Source organism: Pelophylax lessonae (assembly GCF_965119305.1).
Source record: "Pelophylax lessonae genome assembly, chromosome: 5".
NCBI classification, from domain to species: Eukaryota; Metazoa; Chordata; class Amphibia; order Anura; family Ranidae; genus Pelophylax; species Pelophylax lessonae.
In genome coordinates this window covers 101,538,708-101,562,634 of record NC_138772.1, presented here as the reverse complement: position 1 = coordinate 101,562,634, position 23,927 = coordinate 101,538,708, and the positions used below count along the sequence as shown (strand labels likewise).

The following is a 23,927-nucleotide window of genomic DNA, read 5'->3' as shown; positions in this document are numbered from 1 at the left end:
AGACAGCTCATCCTGAGTGAACTCCTCCTCCAGGGCATCCCTCGCCGGCGAGGGAAACCGTGGAAGGGGGACCGAGTCCAGATAGGAGGCAATAGCCGCATCATTGGACAGGCCCGTGGGGAGATGGTAGAGGTTGGAGTAGAACTCGCCAAACCTCCGAGATATTTCCCTGGGGAGATGTACCTTACTGCCGTCAGGGTTCTTAACAAATGGGACGTAAGAGGAGGCCTGTTGATCTCTCAGGGCCTTGGCCAGCACCCGCCCACATTTGTCTCCCGACTCATAATGGGTACGTCTGCATCGCTGGATAGCTGCCTTCGCTCGGTATCTCAACAGGTCCCCAACTTGACTCCGCAGCTGAGCCAATTCAGTCCCCACAGAGGCATCTGCGCGCCTCTTGTGAGGGTCCTCCAGGCGAGCAATATCTGCCAGGAGCTTGGTCAGTTGTCGCTCCCTCTCCCTCTTGAGTCGCGTACCATGGGAAATCAGGACACCCCTAATGACGGCCTTATGGGCCTCCCATACCACCCCCGGGTCGCTGTCCGGAGTAGTGTTCAGTTGGAAATACATTTGGAGTTGTTGGGATACATCCGCCAGAACCTCTGGGTTCTGGAGCAGGCCCTCATTCAGCCGCCACTGCCAGTCCGATTCACAGGCAGCACCCCCCAGCCCAACCGCCAGCGTGACCGGGGCATGATCCGACCATGTGATGGAGCCAATCTCTACATCCACTACGGAGGAAAGGAGACGGTGAGGGATCATAAAAAGGTCAATACGAGAATACACATTATGCGGATTGGAAAAATATGTGTAGTCCCTCTCGCCTCCATGCAGTATGCGCCAGACATCTATCAACTGAAATTCTTTGAACAACTTGAGAATTTGGCCCCTGACCCCCCGAGGCACTGAAGACACTCCCGTGGATGTGTCCGAAGACGGATCCAAAGGGAGGTTCCAGTCCCCTCCCAGAAGCAGACGACCTTCCATGAAATCCACCAGGGACGCCAGAGTTTTTTTCAGGAATGTATCTTGGTGTGCATTGGGTACATAGAGGTTGGCCAATGTAACCAGCCGTCCCCCAATGCGCCCCTTAAGGAACAGATACCTACCATGTGGGTCTGCACATTTATCCAGCAAGGACCATGGGATGGTGTTCGAGAGCAGGATGGAGACACCCTTAGACTTGGCGGCAACATTGGGGGCGTGATAAGCGGTAGGGAAGGACCTATTTTGGAGAAACGGCAACCCATCGGTTCGGAAATGCGTCTCCTGGATAAAGGTGACGTCCGTACGTAAACGGCGCAGATCACCCAGGAGCATGCGCCTCTTTTCAGGAATATTGAGTCCCCTGGCATTACAGGTAGTCACCCGCACGGGATCCATAACGGAGGGGAGACGTAAAAGGGGGGAGGAGGGGGAAAACAGAAAGAGGGAAGGGGAGCAGGAAAAGGAGGGTGGAAGGGGGAGGAGAGGACAGCAGGCAGGGGGTGAGAGACTGCTGGGTGGAATGCGCTACAGTCAAGAGAGAAGGGGGAGAAAGACGACACAACAAGGGGAAGAATAGGTGGAAAACAAGAGATTGAGAAGACACCCGTCTAAGAAGGGAAACCCTCTGGGGTGTAGGCCTAAGTGGGGGGGTTAAACCAGATACGACAAAGGAGCTGGGCTCGGCGGCCAGAGCTCCCAAGACAAGAAAACATTAGATAGATTAATACCATTATGCATGTAATAAACGTGAGCCATAGTATGCTTAACAGCAAAGGCGGTCCACAGGGCGCCGTCGGGGAAATTCCCCAAGGTCCACCCTGCGGAGGCATCTTGTCACCAACATGAATGCCAAAAAAACAACAGTCTAGATTAAGCTTGATACATAATACAAAACAAAAACAAATTGAACCCGAGGGGGCCCTGGATCCCGACAGTAGGTAGGGAATGGTCACTTTAATAGGGCACAACAGCACTCCAGACCTTACTGAAACGAGGACAGCGGCCCCCATCTCACAACTCCCACCCCCCCCCACTGATCCACTCCAATCCTTCAGAAATAGTCCTGAGGCCTTTAAGAGAGAAAAAAAAAAACATTCTATAGTCAAACCGGAACCATGCCTCTTGCTAGAATACACAGAGTCCCCGACCTGAGCGCACACAGAGGAGGATACCTTTGTCTGGTTTCATCAAGGCAGGAGTGTAGGAGTCAAGGCAGATCTCGGAATCCGCTGTGCGCACCCAGACTCACAGAACCCCCCAGGGGGAAGACAGCAATATAACCGGGCATGGCCAGATCTGACGGCGTCACCATCCCAGCCGGGTAGGGGCCGTCGGCCAGTCCATAAGGCCAGGAAACCAGGGGCGAGCACAAGACCGTAATGTGGGGGAAGGGGCAGCGCCGGGACAGCAGGGACCCGGCAACAGGAAGGACCACAGCTAGGCGGCCCAGGAGTCAGGGGCAGCTCCCCTCGGGTAGCTGCAGTGGAGCAAGCTTTGACTAGAAAAAGGGGGGAACATTCAAGGCATCACGGTGATGACAAACAAGCTGTAGGGTGGCAGGATCAATCCTCTCTCACCTCTTGAGGAGTAGCAGGATCTAGCCTTCGTCGACTGCGTGGTGTTCTTGGCAGGAAGCCTCCTCCGCGGTTAGCACCGCCAGACGATCTGCGAGGTGGGCTCGGTAGATGTTGCAGCCAATTCGGGACAGGGATCTGAGCAATGTCCAGGAATCCGAAGAGAGCCGGGAGGTCATCGGGATGGTGGAGCGAGAATGAAGAAGTGCCTTTGCGCACCGTCAGGGAGATCGGAAACCCCCACCTATACGTGCAGCCTGCCTGTCTGATTTTTTCCAGGAGTGGGCGTAGCAAAGAGGTCCGGGAGGATTCTGACCCTGGCACCGTCAAAATCAATGTCACCATCTTCCCAAGCCCTCCTCATGATCATCTCTTTGTGAGAATACCTGTGCAGTCGGCAAATGACATCACGAGGTCTGTCCACATCTGTAGAACGCGGGCCCAGAGCACGGTGCACCCTGTCAAATTCAAGATCAGCTTGCGGTATGGATGGCACAAGACGGTGGCACAGTGCTAGTAAAGTAGGTTGTAGAGATTCTTGCTCCGTGGCTTCAGGCAGGCCCCTTAGCCGCAGATTATTCCTCCGGCTGCGATCCTCCATTTCCTCCATTTTAAGCTGCAGCGAGGTGACATGCCACGCCTGCGATGCCTGTCCCTGTTCCAGCTGAGCCACGCGCACCTCAAGAGAAGCGACTGACGTCTCTCCAACCGTGACCCGGTCAGACAATTGTTGAATATCCGACCGTACTGCCTGGAAGTCCCTGTTGTGCGCCTCCTCCACTCGGAGCACCATGGCCTCTATGTCATGTTTGGTGGGCAGGGCCTGAATTAAAGCCCGAAGGTCGGCCTCCATCCCGGCTCCTAAAGGTGTCTGGAGGGGTGCGGGTGATGAGGGGAGAGGATGAGGGGTACCCGGGAGAGTCCACGGTTCCGACCGAACCGAAGCGGCAGGGGAGGAAGGTGCGCTCGACATTGAGGTAGCGGCTGTAGGAACAGTACGCGGGCTGGTGGTCTGAGCCCGGGCTGAAGCCGAACGGGTCCCGGGGAAGAAGCGGTGAATGTCTGAGCGCGGAGAAGTACGTAAGGGCTTTCGTGACCTCCGCCGGTTGCCAGTGCTCATTCCTGTTACTTGTGAACGGTATTAAAGCAGATAAGTACAAGGGAGATGGCCGGAGCTTGCTCAGCACATGTCCTCACTCCGCCATGGCCAGGGTACGCTCCCCACAATCAATCATCTGGATCCGCTGCGGACTACACTGCCGTGTGAAGATAGACCTGAAGCGGTGAAATGAAGTTACAGCGGTGACAGGAGTATGGCAAATGCTCAGCCTGTGGAAACCTGGTGCTGCATATAGTCAGGACGTGGCGATGTACAGGATGGCTGCGTGGCACTACAAGAAGCAGCATGTACAGAGTAACAAGCAGTATGGGTCTCAGGGCTGCGTGGAGGGCATCTGTACATAACCCAGGGGCTGTGGATGGGGTGCAGCAGAGGGAGGAGAGCAGATGATGGCCTGAGGCAATGCAGTCAAGATGGCGGCCGTCTGGAGCAGGCCTCAGAGTATAGGCCGAATCAGGCTTCCCTGTGCCCCCTGGTGTTAAAGGGGGAAACAGTGTGGCAGTGAGGGGGGTACTGGTAGGTGGATAGCAGCTTACCCCTCCTCAGATGAATGGTCCACAGGCCGCAGTACACTAAGTGCGATGGCGGCGGCAGCTCGGGTAGGCCGCGGGTCTCTCCACAGCTCGATCCACGTCTGTGGGCTCCGAGTCGGCCAGGTAAGTTGCTGGGCGAGGTGTTGAGGCGTGGGAGACACCTCGATGGCCGTGCGGAATGCGGATCTCAGCCGCCGTAGAGGCGCAGTCCGGATCAGGAAAGGCCCCGGCTTTTCCCGCGGCTAGGCCGCACCGCCTTGCAGGATCCAGATCGGCCCCAAACGCTTCACCCACGCTCCGGGGCAAGTGCAGAGTCGTGCAGGATGGCTTTGGAGGGTAAAATTCGCTGGATGGAGAAGGATTGCAATCGCAATCTCGGAGCTCCGTTTCCAGCGTCCTCCTCCGTCGGCTTCCGGTCACGCCCCCACATTTTTGTTTTTTAACATACTTCCCTTTTGAGTTGACTAGCTCTTTAAGTTGCACAAAACACCTAAACAATTTAACTATGTCAATAGCACAGAGATACAGAAAAAGTTTTATGCCTTTGTGATCTTCTTTTAGGCACATTTAATTCATTACTCTCCTGCCGAGGCACAAGTCAATGAAGCCTTTTTGGTACATGGGGCTTATATGTGATTAGAGCTGAATGGAATAATGTAATTCCTGGAAACATTCAGAACACATCAATAAATGTTACAGAGAAGTTTATTAAAGGAATTAGAGCTTCCTTGGTCACTCTTATTAATTTCAATTGTCAATCAGTCCACTAATAGTTATATGGGCAACGTTATTTTAATCCTCCTAAACACATTAATCAAAAGTCTTATTTTAAAATGTCTGATGCAGATATACACTTACATGATAAATTGCTGTATTACCTTCAAGTGACATTGTTCAGTCGTTTAACTTTATTAGACCTCATGTACATTGGACATTATAAAAACTCCAGTAGCTTTAGCTGTAGAATGCTGCATTAATAAAACAAGTCTTTTAGCATTTTGCAGTGTTTTTACATTAGCGTTTTTAAAATAGAACTATAGGCAAAACTTTGTCCTGGTGCCTCCATGGCAGCATACAAGTGATAGAGCTCTGCCTCGACTCCTCCCTCAGGACTAGTGCATAGAATAAAAGAAAGGCCTAGCCCCCTGTCCCATCATTCTCCTCTTGTTCCTCATACCTCAAACTCTTTACTGGTGAGAACTAGCAGTATGTCCATACCTCTGCCTTTGGCAGCTTATGCCGGGTTCAGCCTCTCATGAGCAGTCCCTGTTCTTGGGTCGCTTATAGCACTAATAAGACTGGGAACCCCTTCTGTGGATGTTTTGGGGGTTTTTTTGTGCAGAGTTCCTCAAATTTTCCTCACATTTTTCTCGCGCATGCACAGCGCGGCCCGTCACGGCATGTTTGCCTTCCCCTTCTTTTCACTTTAGCCTCTCTATTGCCCTGGGTTCTGAGGAAGGGGTTCTTATTCCCCTTGTTTTTCGTTTCATCTCTCCTCTCCACTTTTATCCCCCGGGCCCCTTTCTGGTCTCAGTGTGTGGCAAGCTGGGTGTGTGCGCGCCTCTCAGCTGTCGGCTGCGCTCCTGGTCCTCCTCCCTAGTTGCGTTAGGGAGCAGAGTGACGTTCCAAGCGTGCCGCCACTGAGAATGCAGGAGGGGTGGCTCGGACTGTGAGGGCGCATGCGCAATGGTCTCTTCGTCTGGTGCCCATTTCTGATTTTGGAAAGCAGCCGTTGTTTGCCCTTTGTTTATGCCCATGCTAACCCCAATTAAGGGGGCTCTTGGTACCCCTTGCTGCTGTTTCTACCTTATATAGCCTGGTATCTTCTGGGTCATGGCTGTCTAAGTAGTCAGCCGTGCCCTGCAGTGCCGCATCCTCCCAGCACTGTGGTATCCCTTATTCTGTTCAAATCTTTTATTTCCTTGTTCTGACTTTTTTTATATATTAAAAAATTATAAATAAACAAACAGGAAGGAAGTCTTCTATTCTTCTGCTATCCCGTAGGTTAACTCTGTGCTCTTTTTGTTGAGCCATTCATCTCGCAACCAAGATCCTCACACCTCCAATAGGTATGGGACTGTACGTAAGTATTTAAAAAAAAAAAGAGTGCGCATTTGGAGTGACTAGTGTAGTTTTATTTTAGCTCTGCACACTCCAAGAGATACAAAAAATCTTCATGACATTGTGACAATTACAGCCCAGATAGCAGATTCCAGTTCATCATGCCACAGGCCTTGGGAGAGGTCAAGTTCATGATAACAGTATCGTTCTCCCTTTCCTCCTTGTTACTCATCAAGGAAGAAATGCTGGGCGTGTGGCACTGTTCCTTTGCCAGATAAGTTGGTCTGCAAGGACTGGTTCAGGGACTCTGCGGCCAACCAGGGGATAGAGAGCCAGCAGGTTGTTGATCTGCTCAAACAGACTATGAGGGATTCCTTCACTGAGCTAGCAGCTCGGAGCTATTTAGCAGCAGGAGCGGCTTATAAGCCAGCTATTGCTCTTACCTCCATGTCAAATGCCATCAGAATCTGGACAGATAATATTGAAACGGCTTTGCGGCAGGAGGTCCCCAAGGATGACATAATTAAAGCTCTAGAGGAGCTTAAAATGTCAGCAGACTTCCTATAGCCAAACAGGAAGTGAGATGAAATCCCTGCAAATTAAGGGAATTCCTTGGGGACATCTGGGTCACCAGAACTAGTGAACCTATTCGAAGATTTCCCCTCTATCACTTTTCTGGGAACAACCCAAAATTAGGGTTTTCTTTTACTTTCACTTTCGATGATAAAGATAAACAGGATAAATAGAGAGGGTAAGTCTCCCTAAAGGGGGCACAGATAGCAATAAAAACAGACAGTTGTTCTAATCCCTTTCCACTCCATCCAAAAAAAAAAAGTTTTGCCTTTAGTTATACTTTAAGCCTTTTTTAGCATGTGATTTTTTTTTTTAGCAAAACTATACTGAGCCACAAAAGCTTATGGCTCAAAAATGCTCATCAACGACAAATAACCGCATTTTCCAGCTTTTTTTTTTTTGCATTTTTCAGAGATAGATCGTTTTTACAGTCGAAAGACTCCTCTTCAAATGCAGTAGTTCTGTGTTTTTTTTGCTTTTTTTTTTTTACAGCCAGAAAATGCTCCTGACAAAAACGCTGATAAAAGCCCATGTGTGCATGGACACATAGGATAACATGCTGGGGAGTTTACTGGCTGTAGAAAAAAATGCCTGAAAGCCAAAAACAGCTGCTGTAAAAATGTCCAGTGTGCATTAGGCCTAAGGCCCCTTTCACACGATCGGACTGATTGGGTCCGCCTGTCTATTATTCAGGCGGACCTGATAGGGCTACCTATTGATCTCTATGGGGCAGCGAATGTCAGCCGCTGACACCCGCCTGGCATCTGATCTGACAAGATCCTCTGTAAGCAGATGTATGGCGATACGGAGCGGTCCCTACTGAGCAAGCAGAGACCGTCCAAACGGATCTGCCTCATGTGAAAGGCTCTAAAGCTCCATTCCCACTTGTATGACTCCAAAGTTGCACTGACTCTGGAGTGCAACTTTGACTCAACTTTGGATGGGTGCAACTTGGATATGACTTTGGCTTTGACCAGTGAAAATGGACAACTGTTGCATTCAAGTTGCGTTGTATAACATTCAGGTACAACTTTCATGCAACTTTTTAAGGTTAACATTGAAGTCAATGGCCCTCAGGTTGCATGAAATTGAGACCAAAGTAGTGCATGAACTACTCTGAAGTTGCTGCAGCTTTAAGTCGCGCATATATGAATGGGTATCATTGGAACACATGGGGAAGAAGTTGTCATGCAACTTTGATGTCCAAAGTTGCATGACAAGTCGCACAAGTGTGAATGGATCCTAAATGAAAGGATCTGTCATTTAAGCCCCTTTCACACTTGTGCAACTTGTCCTGCGACTTGGGATTGCAAAATCGTATGACAAGTCGTACTTCATGATTTCCAATAAGTACCGTTCATATCTGTGCGACTTTAAGTCTCAACGACTTCAAAGTAATCCCTGCACTACTTTGGTCCGACTTCGACGCGTTTTGAGGACCAAAGACCTCATGATTACACAGCAATTACTTCTAGTCCAGTCAAAATTGCGGCAAAATTGCGTAAAATAAAATGCCGCAAAATCACACGACTTTTAGATCGCACAAGTGTGAAAGGGGCCTTTAACAAAGGTACAATCAACCTTTGCCTGATACAACATATTTACCTAATCACAGAAAAAAAAATACTTCCAGAGCACTCTGTGGTACAGACAGAGACTCTAGAGGAAATCTGGGCACAAACACAGACAATAAAAATGTTTTTTTTTTTTTTTTTTTACGTCAGTGGTGAGGTCACCCAGAAGTGGAGGTGGGTACCTTTCAAAAACAGGTACCAGCTCGGGGGGGGGGGGGGCAAAACAAGCAGAGCTTCGCTTTAATAAATACAAAAAATGGGAAAGAAATGACATCTATCAATACTTAATAAACAGTGATAATAATCAAAGTTGTGTCCATAATTGACACACAAATCAAAGTGAATGTTTCAAACTAAAATAAATTGAATGTGCCTTTAAAGTCAGGCATCCCAATACTTTTGCTAATATAGTGTAAATATGTACATAAACCTAACCGAATATATATGACCCCCAATCAAGGAAAGGTCAAATACCACTAATGGTGCAAACAACATCAAGACATCCAGCGATGCCATCACGTGGGTTCCAACCTGGAAATGGGTCTTTGCCAAGAACACGGAGCTTCAGATGCTCATATTTTGGCACTTTGCCATTGCCAATATGATTATTTTGCTTTGTAAGTGTGTTAACTATTTTTAATAAATATTGCTTGGGTTTACTACATTATGAGGAGTTTCTCTTCTCTTATGTGGTTCCAATTCAGTGTGATGTATTTATGTAAATGATCACAGATGAAGATCACTGGATGTCCTGATGTTGTTTGCACTATTAGCATTATTTGACCTTTCCTTAATTGAGGGACAAACATATTCGGTAAGGTGTATGTACACACTTACGTGAATGTGAGGGTGTTTTTCCTTCCTTTAATCATGGGTGGAAGAATTTTGGCTGTAGATTCCATTTTTCCATTCTATGAAGTATCATCATATGCTATATGCTGCTTCTTTGCACGTTTTTTTAGTTGGACACTTTCACTTTAATTTGTGCATCAATTATGGACACAACTTTGATTATTATCACTGTCGATTAATTCTTGATAGATCTTTTTCCCATTTTTTGAATTTATTATTATGTAGGTTCTTGTTTTTAGCTCTGCACTTTTTTTGTACAAATGATTAGTTTAAAGCAGGCATGTCCAACCTGCAGCCCGAGGGCCGCATGCGGCCCAGAACCGCAGGCAATGCGGCCCACTGCCCCCTGACAATTTTTTTTTTTTTGCTGGGGAGGAAGGAAGTCGGGTCAGGGGCATGGCCACAGCAGCTTCCAACTAACGGTAGGCAAAGGCTGCCTCGAAGGGGGGAGGCGAGAATGTGCAGTGTTTCTGACTCCTACCACCATGACCACTTCAAATCACTGAAGTGTTCATGGTGGTTTATTATCTCTCAGAAGAAGTAAACCTCTGTATACTGATTCCATTTCATTTGATCATCCTCTAGTTGTGCTAAATTAGTGCGGGGCGCGTGGGAAGGGTGTGGCGACATTTTATTACTTATATACCTTAACTATAGTATATATTTTATATGCGGCCCGAAAAAATTTCTCCACACTCAATGTGGCCCAGAGAAGCTAAAAGGTTGGACACCCATGGTTTCAAGTCCATTTCTGGAGAGCAGTCTGATTGCAAACCATTGCTCTCTCCATTGATACAGTGTAGTAAGCGATGCAGCCAGGAAGTATGTTATTCACAAGATTACCAAGTGAAAATAATTTGAAAATATAACTAATGTAGCCACATCATCAAAGAACTGTTAAGCTGAAATATATACTTTTTTTGGAGGGTTTAGATGCACTTTAGGTACTTTTGTTGTTTCATTGCTTTCCTTTATTTTATATGTCTGTTGTATGTATTAATACTATATAGGTTCTTGTTTATAGGACTGCACTTTTTTTTGCACAGTTGTTTTTGGGTTGGTATCATAATCTTTAGTGTTGGCTGCTTTTTTTAGTTTTCACTATGTAATTTAAACATATCAACCCTATATCAGCAGAACCTAATGTGATTCCAGATACTGCATTAGTGAAATCCCATGGCATTGCAACTCATGCAGGCATTTACCTGGAAGGAAACAAACAGATGTACGAATCTGTGCAATTACAGGAGAAACGTGGCTTTACCTCATAGTTTCTTTTGAAGATTTCTACAACTGTGCCATGGCTTGGAGACACAATTCAGGGACCAGGATAAATCCATTTGGTTGCAAGGCCCTCAAGGTGGTATTATTTACTTTTTATTCCCATGTGCTAAACACCAAACTGGGTAAAACTCCACTGGTGGCTTATAAGACTAGAGACGCTACTATCTACTCTGTCTATGATGGTTAATAATAGATTAAAGGAGAAGTATGGCCAAAGCTCTTTTACCTGTACTTCTCTTGTGGGTCAAAGGAGTGCATTTGGTTCTGCACTCCTGTGACCCAAATTCAGCCGACAGCGGACTAAAGCCTGCAATCAATTGACTTCACAGAGCCAGTCCAGGGATCTAGACAATAGTGTTGGGATCTGCCCAGATGCCTAACTGGCAGCTGGCTCAGCCTCCCAGCATGCCACTAAGAGCCTGAACCAGCCACTCCTGCCCCCTGTACAGCCCGGCGCACCAGTCAGCACTTGAGAGACAGAGCACACAGCGGTAACTGCCACTCACCATTCTGTTCACAGAGTGGAACTGAGAACTGAGTGATTAGTGGTCTTTGATCTCAGTGCAGAGCCAGCGGTGGGCAGCTGCAGCATCAGATCAATGCTGCAGCCATCTAGGTGAGTATGTATTTTTGTTTTTTCATTCCCAAACCTATCTTTTAATTTAGCTGTATATTATACACCAAACATACCTATCTCCTGTTCAACTGCACAAAATGGGACGTATGGCCATCCCCAACGGTATACCATGCATTGAAACCCAGGCAGATTTTGTGCATCTCATTTAGGGTTGTGAGATTATATCTGACTTCTGCCAGAAATTGGTTTCCACCATCTTACAGCAATTTCCTCTTCCCTGTTCACCTGACGTTTGTTTATTTGCTATACTAGACAAAGAATATTGGCCACAGTATATTAGTCCATCCACCCCTACTATAGGCCACTGGAAATTAATCAATCAGATTATCCCTTGTGAAAAAGTTATATACAGGAATAGGAGCTGTCCCCAAAAAGTCCATAGAATTTGGAACCTATGGCATAATTGTATTCTTATGTTAAATTCAGGTTGACTTGGCCAGCCTTACAATTATACCTGACTTATTCTGTATATGAGAACTTTCTGGCAACATATTTTAGTAATTATAAACATACAGTATATCCATGTTTAGGGCTCATTTACATGGCTGCTACATATAGCTGTCCCTAAGACATAAACAGCTGTATGAAGAAAGAAGTATGCGGGTGTTCTACTAGAAATGTGCTGTCATAGCTGTTTTGGGCGGTCTTAAGAGTATAACTTAATCTACATCTCCCAAAACTAAAAAACAAATCTGGCTCAAGTTTTGCTTTGAAACAATTGTCTACATTACTTGGCTCCTGCTTTGAAAAAAAAAAGGAATAATTTTAAGGATGACCAGTTGTATTTCTGCTTTCCTCCATCTGTTATACATGTATTCCTTATGGAAATCTGTAGTATTTAGAGAACAGAGTGCAAGAATCAATTTGACTCCCTCAATGGTGGAATCAAGAGCCATCTATTCTAAGGGTTCAGAAAGCACAAAAATAACTCAAAGTGGCAAATCACCCCGCTGCAAGCCAGACTTAGTCCCCTGATTATTATACAGGCTGAAGAGTTGTTCAATTATTTTAGGCAAGATGCTGAGAAACTGTGCTAAAATTACCTGGCGAAATTGCCATACCCCTTCCCGGTGTTGTGAGGTCAATTCAAATATTACAGCTTGAGATACATCCCTGATAGAAATTCTTACCTCTGACTGAATGGAAAAGTGGCTCATTTCATTTAACCTGAGAAGGCTTGGCAGAGAAAAGCAGACGTTTCAACCCCATATAGACTATAATAATGGATTTCAATCCTGCATCTCATGGGTGTGATCAGTCTGTCTAGTGAATAATAAACTTTGAATGCAGCTCTATATGGACTTTCTGAAAAGTCACTTTTACAAAAAAAAGTAGGTGAAAAAAAGTACATCTTCCAATGAGTATCCTTTATATGTTTCTTTTTCTTAACATGATACTAAAGAGTCATTGTACTGCAGTAATGATTTTAATATTGTAAAGGAACAAGGTCAATTCTGTACTTGCTTATTCCACGTAATGAAGTTATAGTGTATTTTGGAAATGTTATGTTAGCCAAGTATGCTGCCATACATAGCAAATACATAAGAAAGTACGGTATATTTACTTTTATTTTTCTTTCTTTACGTTTCTTCAGTTAATTCCTGGTTTCCAGTCATACATCCCAGAAGTCTCCACGGATGTTTTTTTCTTTCACTTGAAGAAGAGATTTTATTTAGCTAAGCACACCCTCCTGTCTCCATACCTGAGCTAAGGGCACACAGATTTCAGAAAGTAAATGCTACAGTTATCATGTGCCTCAATTTCCTCTGCAAACATTTACCTATAGGTAAGCCTATAATAAGACTTACCTATAGGTAGTGTAAATATCTCCTAAACGTGTACTGTTTAGGAGATATTTACATGACATGCAGCCAGTGACATCACAGGTGCCATTCCTTCCGAGCCCTTTGCCGTAAAGGGCCATTCCCGCAAACATGCGTAGGAGTGATGTCATCGCGGCTCCGGCCAATCACAGTGCTGGAGCCCGCGAACCCGGAAGTAACTCCGGGAAAAATGTCAGCGGTGACACAGAGCAAAGGTTTTATTGAATAAAAGGTATAAAAATACTCACAAACGAGTTTTTGGTACATGCATATCAAATAAATATATTGCCGTCAGCATCAGAACCAGAAGATGTATCATCCTCTAAAGCTTGAAAAGGCTTACTTGTTTCGAGGCTTAGCCTCTTCCTCAGAGCCTCTTGTTTGTTTTTCAATTATAGTGGCCCCAGACTACCCTGGTTTTGAAAGGGGCTGCAAGGCCGAAGCATCCAAGAGAAGCCAAGTAGAAGGTCTATGGTAGCCGCATGAGTGTGGCTTGATGTGGTTAGAAGATCACCTCTCAGAGCGCAGGAGATCGGTGCTTTGCACCATTTTCCACCATAGCAAATATGCCCCCCTACACACACTTTGCTTTTATTTTGTAACCACTGTACCTTATCCATCTTGAATACCTTTCTTACTTGCTTACATTTCGAAAATAAAAAAAATTTAAAAATAAAGAAAAAATTGAGAAGGTGCTGTCTTCCTTCAAAACCTACCTCCTTTATATCATACTGACGTATCCATCACTACAAGTACATATGCTTAAAATGCTTGACACATATCCAAAACAAACAACCTACTACTATGTACTTAGTTTGACTTTCCTTGTGGAAACATCAAGTTCAGAACATGTATGTCAAAGTTGGGAGCAAGTGAGCAGAATCCAGTTTAAAGCGGTATTAAACCCAAAGCCAAAAATTTAATATATTGCAGCTTCCTTATTCTTAGATGTGATGACTGCATTAGTTTTTTAGGCTTTCCTTCCCTCTGTTTCACCCCTGTGATCTGGCCAGTAACACAACTTCTGTATTAGAGTGCCCCCACTCTTGATGAAGGGGCACAGGGGTGCCTTTCGACAGCAGCATTGCCAGTCGGGGGGGGGGGGGAGAGGAGTGTTAGATATACTTGTATCTTGAAATACACTAACAAATTGAAGTCCAACCCTAGCTCACTCTGCAGTTACAGCAAAAAAAAAATATTTTGAGATAAAGTTTTTACATGAATAAATAAAAGCTGATAATTGTAAGCACCCCTGTCTCAATATTCTTAACTGATATATCTGCAGGACAGCTTGTTCTTTTAAAAAACAACCAACAACAGGTTGGATCCCCAGTTACAAATGAAGGAAAAAAAGCCTAAAAAAGAAAATGAATGCAGCCATCACATCTAAGAATTGGTAGGATGCAATATAATAAATGTTTGCTCTTGGCTTTAAAACCGCTTTAAATCCCTCAGCACGCATGTAAACCACAAGGGAATCTTGCTTAAACAAAATGCACTGTCAAAAGTTTTTAGAATATCTATTTACTAATGTGTCAGCCTGCGTTTATTCTTGTATTTAGTCACTAAAATGCACTGTAATGACAGCTAACAGCTACAGCGATTCCCTGCACAAATCAGCTGTCATTGCAGAACATTTTCAGTGACTAAATATAAAAGTATAAAGGCAAATAGTTAGTAAAAAAAAAAAAGATATGCTCGACATTTCTGACAGTGCTGCTAAATGGCCAGGATTCCTTCTGCAGTTCAAATTAATTACTGAGGGATTAACTGGCTGATTATGAAGCCTAAGGGTTGGTAACAAAGGCATTAGCATACCAATGTATAATACAAGATAGTAATAATAATAAAATACATATTAGTAGCAAATAATAAGTATAATAAATAATAGATCTAAATGCAATTTTAGGCAGGCTTTAACCACTTGCCGACCGCTCACGTTGAGGGTACTGCGGCAAAGTGGCTCGTTATCGTCCAGCGACGTAGACCTACGTCGCTGGACAACGCCCCCTCCCGGCGGCACGTGCGCGCAGCCGGGGGCTCGCTCCCGCTGTATTCAGACACAGCGGGAGTCGGGCCAGGGCAGGAGAGGCGGTGATCACTGCTGCTCTTCCTCGATCATCTGGGATTGAGTGTGGAAATCCGCCCACTTTGTTTGTCTCCTATGTGACAGACAGTCACAGATTACAGGATTCAGCATAGCTGAACCTGCGATCTGTGTCTGTGTCACACAATCCCCTCCCCCCACACACGTCAGTAAGCACGAGGCATACATTTAACCCCTTAATCACCAATAAAGTTAACCCCTTCCCTGCCAGTGTCATTATTACAGTAACAGTGCATATTTATAGCACTGATTACTGTAGTAATGTCACTGGCACCCCCAAAAGTGTAAAAAATGTCAGTTAGGGGTCCGATCTGTCCGCCGCAATGTCGCAGTCCCGCAAAAAAAAATCGCAGATCGCCGCCATTACTAGTAAAAAAATAAACAATAAAAATGACAAATCTTTCCCGTAGTTAGTAAACGCAATAACTTTTGCGCAAACCAATCAAAATACGCTTATTGTGATTTTTTTACCAAAAATATGTAGCAGAAAACAAATTGGCCTAAAATGTTAAAGAATTTAGATTTTTTAATTTTTTTTTGGGGAATGTTATATATCAGAATGCAAAAAATGTTTTTTTTTTTTTCAAAAGTGTCGCTCTTTTTTTACAAAAATTAAAAATCGCACAGCTCTATTTGTGGGGAAAAAAATAAATACATTTTAATTTGGGTACAGCATCGCATGACTGCGCAATTGTCCGTTAAAATAACGCAGTGCCGAATCGCAAAATATAGCCTGGTCAGGAAGGGGGTAAAATCTTCCGGTCTTAAAGCGGTTAAAAATACGCTCATTGAGGATTTTTTTGTCAAAGACATGTAGCTAAATACATTTTGGCCTAAATATATGACAAAAATTGAATATATTGGATATTTATTAACTGTCAAAGTAGAAAATGTCAATTCTTTCGCAAAATTTTCGATATTTTTTTATTAATATCGCAAAAAATGAAAAGCGCAGAGGTGATCAAATACCACCAAAAGAAAGCTCTGTTTATTTTTTGGTGTTTGTTTGATGTGGAATAAATCACTCATCCAGTTGCCGGTCTGTGGTCACCTTTATAATCTCACATCGGATGACGTTGCTCCGATGCATGTGAAAGAGTTCAATCATCCCGACATAAGGACAATGTGCTGAAATGTAAACTGAGCTGCCCTTGTGCAGCTCAGTGTACTTCCCAAAGAAGCCTGTGGGCACGCTGGTAGGTTTCATTTATTGCAGAAGTGACTTTGCATGACTCTTATGCAAACCAAAGCCTGTCTGTTCTCAATTTTAGAAAGTGGGACTTTAGTTTAGTTTTAACACATATGCAACTTTCTTCCCTGATGAAGAGTTTGATAAGTCCCACTAACTTCTTCCCTTATGTGGCTCCACGTTTCTCTAAAATAAAGTTTGCCTTCTGCATAGAACAAGAGGGGTAGCAATGCCAAACAACGTAGGTGGGTTAAGACTTTTTAAGCATTGGTTGTGGCAACAAGGGTAGCAGAGTAGGCCTTCAACCTTCTCCAGGCCCCGTTGATGTTGCAACTGCCTGGCCTCCTTTTCCAACTTCATGGTTTAAAAAAAAAAAACTACCAGGAAAATTGTTCTTTGGTGTCAACAAGAGTACCCCAAGCTGCAGTTTCTCTGACCAGTAGGCTACAGAGCATGCAAGTCAAGGCTGCAAGTTGGGTTTGACCCCACAATTTTCAAACACATATAACTTTATTTGAAAAAATACAAAGTAAATGACTCACATCTTCTGCGTCACAATGTATCCATATTTGTCACTGCTGGAAGACGCCACTTGTAGCTGTATTTCTTGCTTCATTTTCTGTGGCTTTTCTTGAAATGATCTGTCATCTTGTGAATAACTCTCCTGCACCAAGTGCTGATACTCGATCTCCTCTCTGGAATCTGAATCAGACTCAGCTGATTTCTTCTGAGCTGTCAACTCTTTGGTGTATGTCTCGCTTTTTACATTCTCAATGCCTGCCTTCTTTTCATCGTCATCATCATCATCATCGTCATCATCTGAGTTGTAATGAAAGTCTCCAAAGCTTTTTAGTCCTTTGTCATAAGGTTCTTTTAAGAATTCATGTGACACAGAATTAACAGTAAAATCTTGAGGGTTTTCACTCTTTGGGCCTGCCTCTCTATCCTGTTACAAAATAAAAAAAGTAGGTGTGATATATTTCGAGAAAAAGTTAACCTTATAAATGAAATTAGAGCAAAAAAAAATTTTCTTTGTTTTCGGCAGAGTGGCTTACATTTTGGAATGTGGAAGAACTAAATTTTCAGATTTTTTTTTTTTTTATCCTGTCTGTGACCCCCATTAACCTCCCTGGCGGTATGATTCTTTTGGATTTTAGGTGCTGAAAGCGGTACCATTATTTTGCATGTAATTCTTGTGAATGAGCAGCCCAAACCAACTGTATACATTTATCATATATATATATATATATATATATATATATATATATATATATATATATATATATATATATATATACATATATATGTATACATATTATATATATATATATATATATATATATATATATATATATATATATATATATATATATATATATATATATATGTATATATATATATATATATATTTATATATACGTATAGGTATATACTATATAGATTGCAAAAAATTAATTTGGGATGCGCCCACGTGCCTGGACCGGCACCTGGCTCAGCCTCTCAGTGATCAATTGAGAGGCTGAGTCCGACCCTCCCTCCCCCTCCATAGCCCAGTGCTCCAGTGAGCAGAGCAGACCGCGGTGACTGAAAGTCACCAGCTCTCTGCACAGGGAGCCCCCTGAACTGAGCGATCGGCAGTGTTTGATCGCTTGGTTCTCAGTCTTAGAACCAGCAGGGGACAGATGCAGCAAAAGCTCAAGCTCAAAAGGTCAAACCCCCCCCTCCTCCAATCTAGCTAAACCAAAATAAAATATGTTGGCTGGAGCTGGGCTTTAACCCATTTACCACCACTGCCACTATGGCATAAGCAGCGGGGGGTTTTAGACATACTCACAGTTGCTAAAGTAGCTGGGTGTGTGTGCACTCCACAAGCAGGGGTGCTGCTCTATGTGAAATAAATAAATTTTTAGTAAAACAAAAAAAAAAATAAAGTTATAGCCCCCCAAAACATTTTGAGCCCACCTCACACCCATCAGAGGGCGCCTATTTAGGAAATAATCGCTATTTACCAATTACACATTACAAATCACTGTGCACATCAGAGTGTAACCAATAATTAGGCACATTTTCAAAGCATCAATATGGAAAACATAGGTCACTATGTTGTCGTCTTGCAGGCCTGCACAATTTTAAAGTTTAACATGATAGGTATCTACTCGGCGCAATTTCATCTTTTATATCTTACCAAAATTTGGGTAATATATTTTTGTGTGCCCTAAAATTAACTTTAGTGTATTTTTTATTGAAAATGTGTGCTTAATAAAACATTATGCACATTTTCCTCGTTACTGCCTTACTATGACGTGTTCTGCAATATGTCTCTGTGTGGAGGTGGCCACCTTGGTAGAGGTAGGTTTTTGCTGTCAGAGCCTCCAGCGAAGAGAACAGTTAGCAGCGCAGTAGTCACCAATCTAATTCCTAACCTCCTGAGACTAGCAGTGACAGAGAGCAGTGTCTTAGATCTTAAAATGCAGAAATACAGTTTTTAGGCTTTTTTGTAGACACCCTCAAATACCAGGAAGAGCACTGCTATTTATCAGGGGGACCTTAAGACAGAGGAAACATTTTTCAGGTTGCTGCTTAGACAAAATTATGCTTTAAAGGTTAGCTATACCATATCAAATCTTTACTTTTTAAGTTGAGGTTCACTTTAAAGTGATTGTAATGCTCAATTTCTTAAAATAAAATAACAAAAATGTTATACTTACCTGCTCTGTGCAACGATTTTGCACAGACCAGCCCTATTCCTCCTCTTCTCTGGTCCTCCCACCGGTGCTCCTGGCTCCTTCCCCCCAGCAAGTGCCACCATAGAAAGCCACTTGCTATGGGGCACACGTGTTTGCTTCCTCCCAAGCCCCACTCTGTGTGTTTATTGAGCTCAACCCTTTCCCCTGCTCCCTCCTTACTGGTTGTAATGGCCAGCCGCAGGAGCCAGTGGCTTGCACTGCTGTGTCTGAGCGGATAAGGCGTGAGAGGGGGCTGGGGGTAGCTGCATGCAAAAGGTTGTTTGCCTTAATGCAGAGAATGCAATGTAAAAAAGTAAAAAAGAAACCTTTCCAAACCATATTTTAATTTTAATGGCAATATGCATCATAAAAATACCTTCATCTCAGGCTGTGATGCTTTTGTGCTTGTACCTTGACCTGCAATAGAAAAATAGGTTAATTGTGATGGCTGGTTTTCCAAACCTAATCAATAACATAGCAATGATTTTACCAACTTCAACCGAACTTAGTTTATTTGGGGAAGGGTGTTGTGGAATATTTATTAGGCTTAGTGTGGACATTTTTCAGGATGTGTTTTATTTAGCTTGTCATTATGGCTCCTGTTTGCTTGCAATACGCTCATTAGAGCGTGTACGAGCGAACGGGCATTGAAGAAAGACTATTGGTAGTGAAAACCTTCCCTTAAATGTGTAGACGCGTTCGCCCTACATAGACATCTCTGCCGGTGAACACTCCATGCACTATGCGCGGGTCTGTTTGCCAGTAGAGATTTATGAGTATTGCGGTGCAGAGTTCAAGGGTCAAGCAGCAGGGATATGACTGCCAGCGGGGGCCCCTGTATAATGTGTAGATTTGTCCACTCGGCGGGGATATGTTTGCTCTGTGAGGTCAATATATTTCGATATCTATCTGCCGCTATGAAGGGATACATGCTCATGTCATTTTACTGTGCCTGATCACCGTAGTGGAAACAGCATGGCTCTTTCCCTGCAGATAGCCTCACGTCCATGGGAACAGTAATATAATCCTATTAGGCATTGTTCTCTGAGCTTTGCTGAATGGGATTCACGCCAGTAGTAGTAGTGGCAGAAATACATGCATGAGTTTGATCAGAACAGCGTTTGCAGTTCTATATGCTGGTTTCATTGTATAGTGTTAGGCGCGAATTTCGCCACACACCAACGGCAGGAAGTCGTGCACGCTGTTTTGCTCATCCACAATCGTCTACACCCCCTTTCCATTGTATATTTGAATGTATACAGGTGTGTCATTGGCTGATTCTATGTGAGTAAGTTGTATCATGTGACTGTACATTTGGAACTCATTGGCTAATGTTGTATAGCCATCACTTCCTGCTGTTGTCCCATAAATAAACGGAGCTCAATGCTTTAGGCAGGACATTCTATCAAACTTTCAATGTGATAGCAGCCTGTGTGTCTGTATAACTGGTTACTGCTGAGTGCGCTGAGAACTGTGCTTTTTAGCTCAACGGGATTCATTGCGCTTGGCGTATATTAATATCCAAAAGTGCACTTATTAACGCAACAGAGTTATTGGCGCATTAAGCGTATATTCATTTCCAAGACAAAGGAAGATCAAGTCCAGAGTTGGACTTTAAATTAGAACTTTACCCCTCTTCCCCAACCATCTTTTCTGTTGTACAGATAGCATTAATGCTTGCTTGCATTTATATTAATTAAAAGAAGCTGTTTATCTTTTGGAATATTATAACATAATAATTTACAGCAAGATTGTGATGATGTAAATATACTAGTAATAGGACAGATTCAGTATGTATCCTTTAAATTCTGTAACGGCAGCATATTGACTATGAGAAGGTAATGTACAAGAATAAAAATGGCTCAGGAAATCATTAAATCGATTATTTTAGAAAGAGACTATGTAAATAGAACTTACTCTTCATGCATACTGTTAAACAGAACAAACTATTTCTGGAAATTTACTGCTTAACAAGTATTTAAGGAGAATCTCCTGGAAATCCCAACTGGAATCTATTGACTGCAGGTCCCAGACGCCAAGTGATACACTACACACAAAGGTTATTTATGTAGACTTTTCTGTACAGAAAGTAGTACTAACTTACATTTTGTTAAAGGGACTACTGATTGTACTGCCAAGCTCAAATGTTTTATAGCTAAAACCTGATTTTTAAGTCACCATAAAAATGATTTTCTTGGAGTTCATTGAGGGGCACAGAAAGCCATTAACCTGCGGGCTAAAATTATACCTCCACAAGTAATTAAACACAGGCAAGCAAAGAAAAAAAAACTGTAGGTCAGCCCAGGATTACCCATCCTACTACCAGGAGGCCTCAGATTTGTAGCAAAGCTGTACCAAGAGCACGATCATAAAATACATAGGGGTGGGACCTTTGTCCCTCAATGGACTCTGCTAATCGATGAGAACAAAAAGCATAATGTCTTACTCGCCTATTACAGGACATAGGAATTTTCTAACCTTCAGCATGTCCAAAAACATGTGAAACTGATGGGTGGGCAACAGAGCAAACATGTACTAACAGGACCAAGAAAAAACAAAAGAAAGAAACTAAAGGCTGGTTGCAGCTCAGAGAACAATCAAACAAGGCCAAAACGTCCACCTGGTAAAGAATGTATGAACAGAAGACCAGATGGCAGCTCTGGAAAACTGAGAAACAGTCGCTGTAAAACAAAATACTTAAAATTTTTGTAGAATGTGTCTTGACAGGAAAAGGTGTTACCCAGTTTTTGAGACCATACATTTGGATAATGGTCTGAGGCATCTAGAGATGTTAAAAAAAAGAAGCTGGTGCAACCTTACGGGTCATCTCAGGATTGCAAAAAGGGAAGTTTCAGGGAAGTAAAGGCAAAGATCAGGGTGTACAGATCCCACTGAGCCACTAAAGCAGGGTGTCAAACTCAATTGCATCGCAGACCACATCAGCATTATGGTTGACCTCAAAGGGCCAGTTGTATCTGTTTTACTATATAAATGTATCCAGGGTGCAGGAACTCAACCATGTTTCCCCCCACTGAACCGCATTGAACGGTGGGTGTGGCTTAATTGAACAGCGGGAGGATCCTAAACGGGCAATAAATACCAACAGTTTTAGAGGTGCCCTATCCACAGATTGCAGAGTTTAGGGGTGCACTATGTACATAATGCAGAGTTCAGGAGTACCCTAAATACAGAGTCCAGGGTTCAGGATTCTACAAGGCACAGAGTGCAATATTCAGGAGTATGCCATATATAGAGTCCAGAGTTGGGTGCAAGGGCCACATAAAAAAAGCCTGGCGGTCTGGATTTTACCTGTGGGACTTGTGTTTGACACATGCACTAGGGTATCCATTGCTTTCACTAGACAATACCTGTACCTGGAGACAACCCTGTCAAGTTAATTGTTGAACCTGGAGGTTCCCTCCAGGCATAAGGACCACTCCTCTGCATCCATTCACTGGACCTCTGAGGAAACCTGCCTGCCAGTTGTCTACGCCTGGAATATACACAGGCAGAAATGTGAATTTCTGCCCAGGACCAGATGCAATCTACCTCGCTTGCCGCAGTCAGACTTTTAGTTCCTCCATGATGATTGATAAACATAACTGAATCTGGATCAGATGTCCCTCCAGTAAGATGGTCCAATGCAGCAGACACAGCCAAATCACCTAAAGTTTCAGTATATTGATTAGGAGGCAAGTCTCCTTTGACAACCAATTTTCCTTTACCAAATGGATAGTCAGGTGTTCTCCCCAGGGAGCCTCCTCATCATCAGGATCCTCTAAAATATTAAAATACAAGAGTCCCCCAGCTCCTGAGCTGAATTCCTCAGCCATTAAGCCATGGAAACCAGATAGACACAGGATCGTCCTCGTTGCAGAGACCTAAAGTGGTACAGGGCAAATTAAACTGCCTTGAAAGTGGCTACCATAAGACCTAGAGCTCTCATGCAAAAGTGAAACTTAAGATGACTTCTAGCCTGGAGAGTTCAAAACTGAGACAGGAGAGTCTAAAGTTTCTCCTGTGAAAGGAACATTTTGGACTGAGCTGTGTCCAGGACCAGACCTGCATATTCCAAATAATGATTTGGTTCCAGCATCAAGTTCTAAAGGCTAATGATCCATCAAATCTACTGTAATGTCTGGACAGGTAAAACACATTGTGCCCATGCCGACTGTCCCCTCAACAAGAGGTTGTCTATGTATTCTACAATGGGGATGCCACAAGAGCACAGCAGGGCTAATACTGGAGCTAGAAACTAGGTGAATACCTGAGGTTAAGACAAAAAGCCAAAGGGTAATGGCATGGTAATGTACGTAAGGGTGCAAAAGCAAAGCAAATGAATCAATGATGCACTGGAAACATAGGCACATGAACGTAAGCATCATTGTTGTCCATAGAAGCCAGAATCTGCCCTGGAGAAGGGAGGTGATGAACAGATTTCACTGACTGCATGTGGAATTTATGGAACTGAATAAAGACATTCAAAGCTTTTACTTCCAAGATAGGGCAGATCATCCTTTTAGGTTTGGGCAAGGTAAACAGGTTGGAGTAACATCCCTGAAACTGTTCTGTCACATGAACTGCTAATCTGTGTGGTGACAAATGAATGTTGTAGGTGAGAAACTGAGAAGGGTCTGAGTGCAAAACACATTTGTAGCCCTGGAATACCACCTCCTGTCCCCAAGCATCTAAAATACAAGCTGGTCAAGTGTCCACAAATGTTAACGGGCACCCCCTACTACGGAAAGTGGGGGAGCTCCTTCAAGGCTTGCAAGGCTTGTCTGTAAATTTGGCAGACTTAGATTGCCAGATTTAACAGGTGGACTGGAGGACAAGATTGGGGGGGGGGGGGGTCGCGATATGGAAGACAAGAGAGTGGAGAACACA

The 23,927-nt window shown here is 43.7% G+C and overlaps 1 protein-coding gene across 1 annotated transcript in view; it reads right to left on the bottom strand.

The window, feature by feature from the left end:
- Positions 1–23,927, bottom strand: part of PTPRN2 (protein tyrosine phosphatase receptor type N2) — a 1,352,613-nt gene that overhangs the window by 824,817 nt on the left and 503,869 nt on the right. Inside the window, exons 8-9 of the mRNA XM_082258395.1 lie at positions 19,417–19,457; positions 16,857–17,260 (exon numbers count right to left, since the gene is read on the bottom strand). Coding sequence (XP_082114521.1) covers positions 16,857–17,260; positions 19,417–19,457 — 445 coding nt within the window. The remainder of the gene's footprint in view (positions 1–16,856; positions 17,261–19,416; positions 19,458–23,927) is intronic.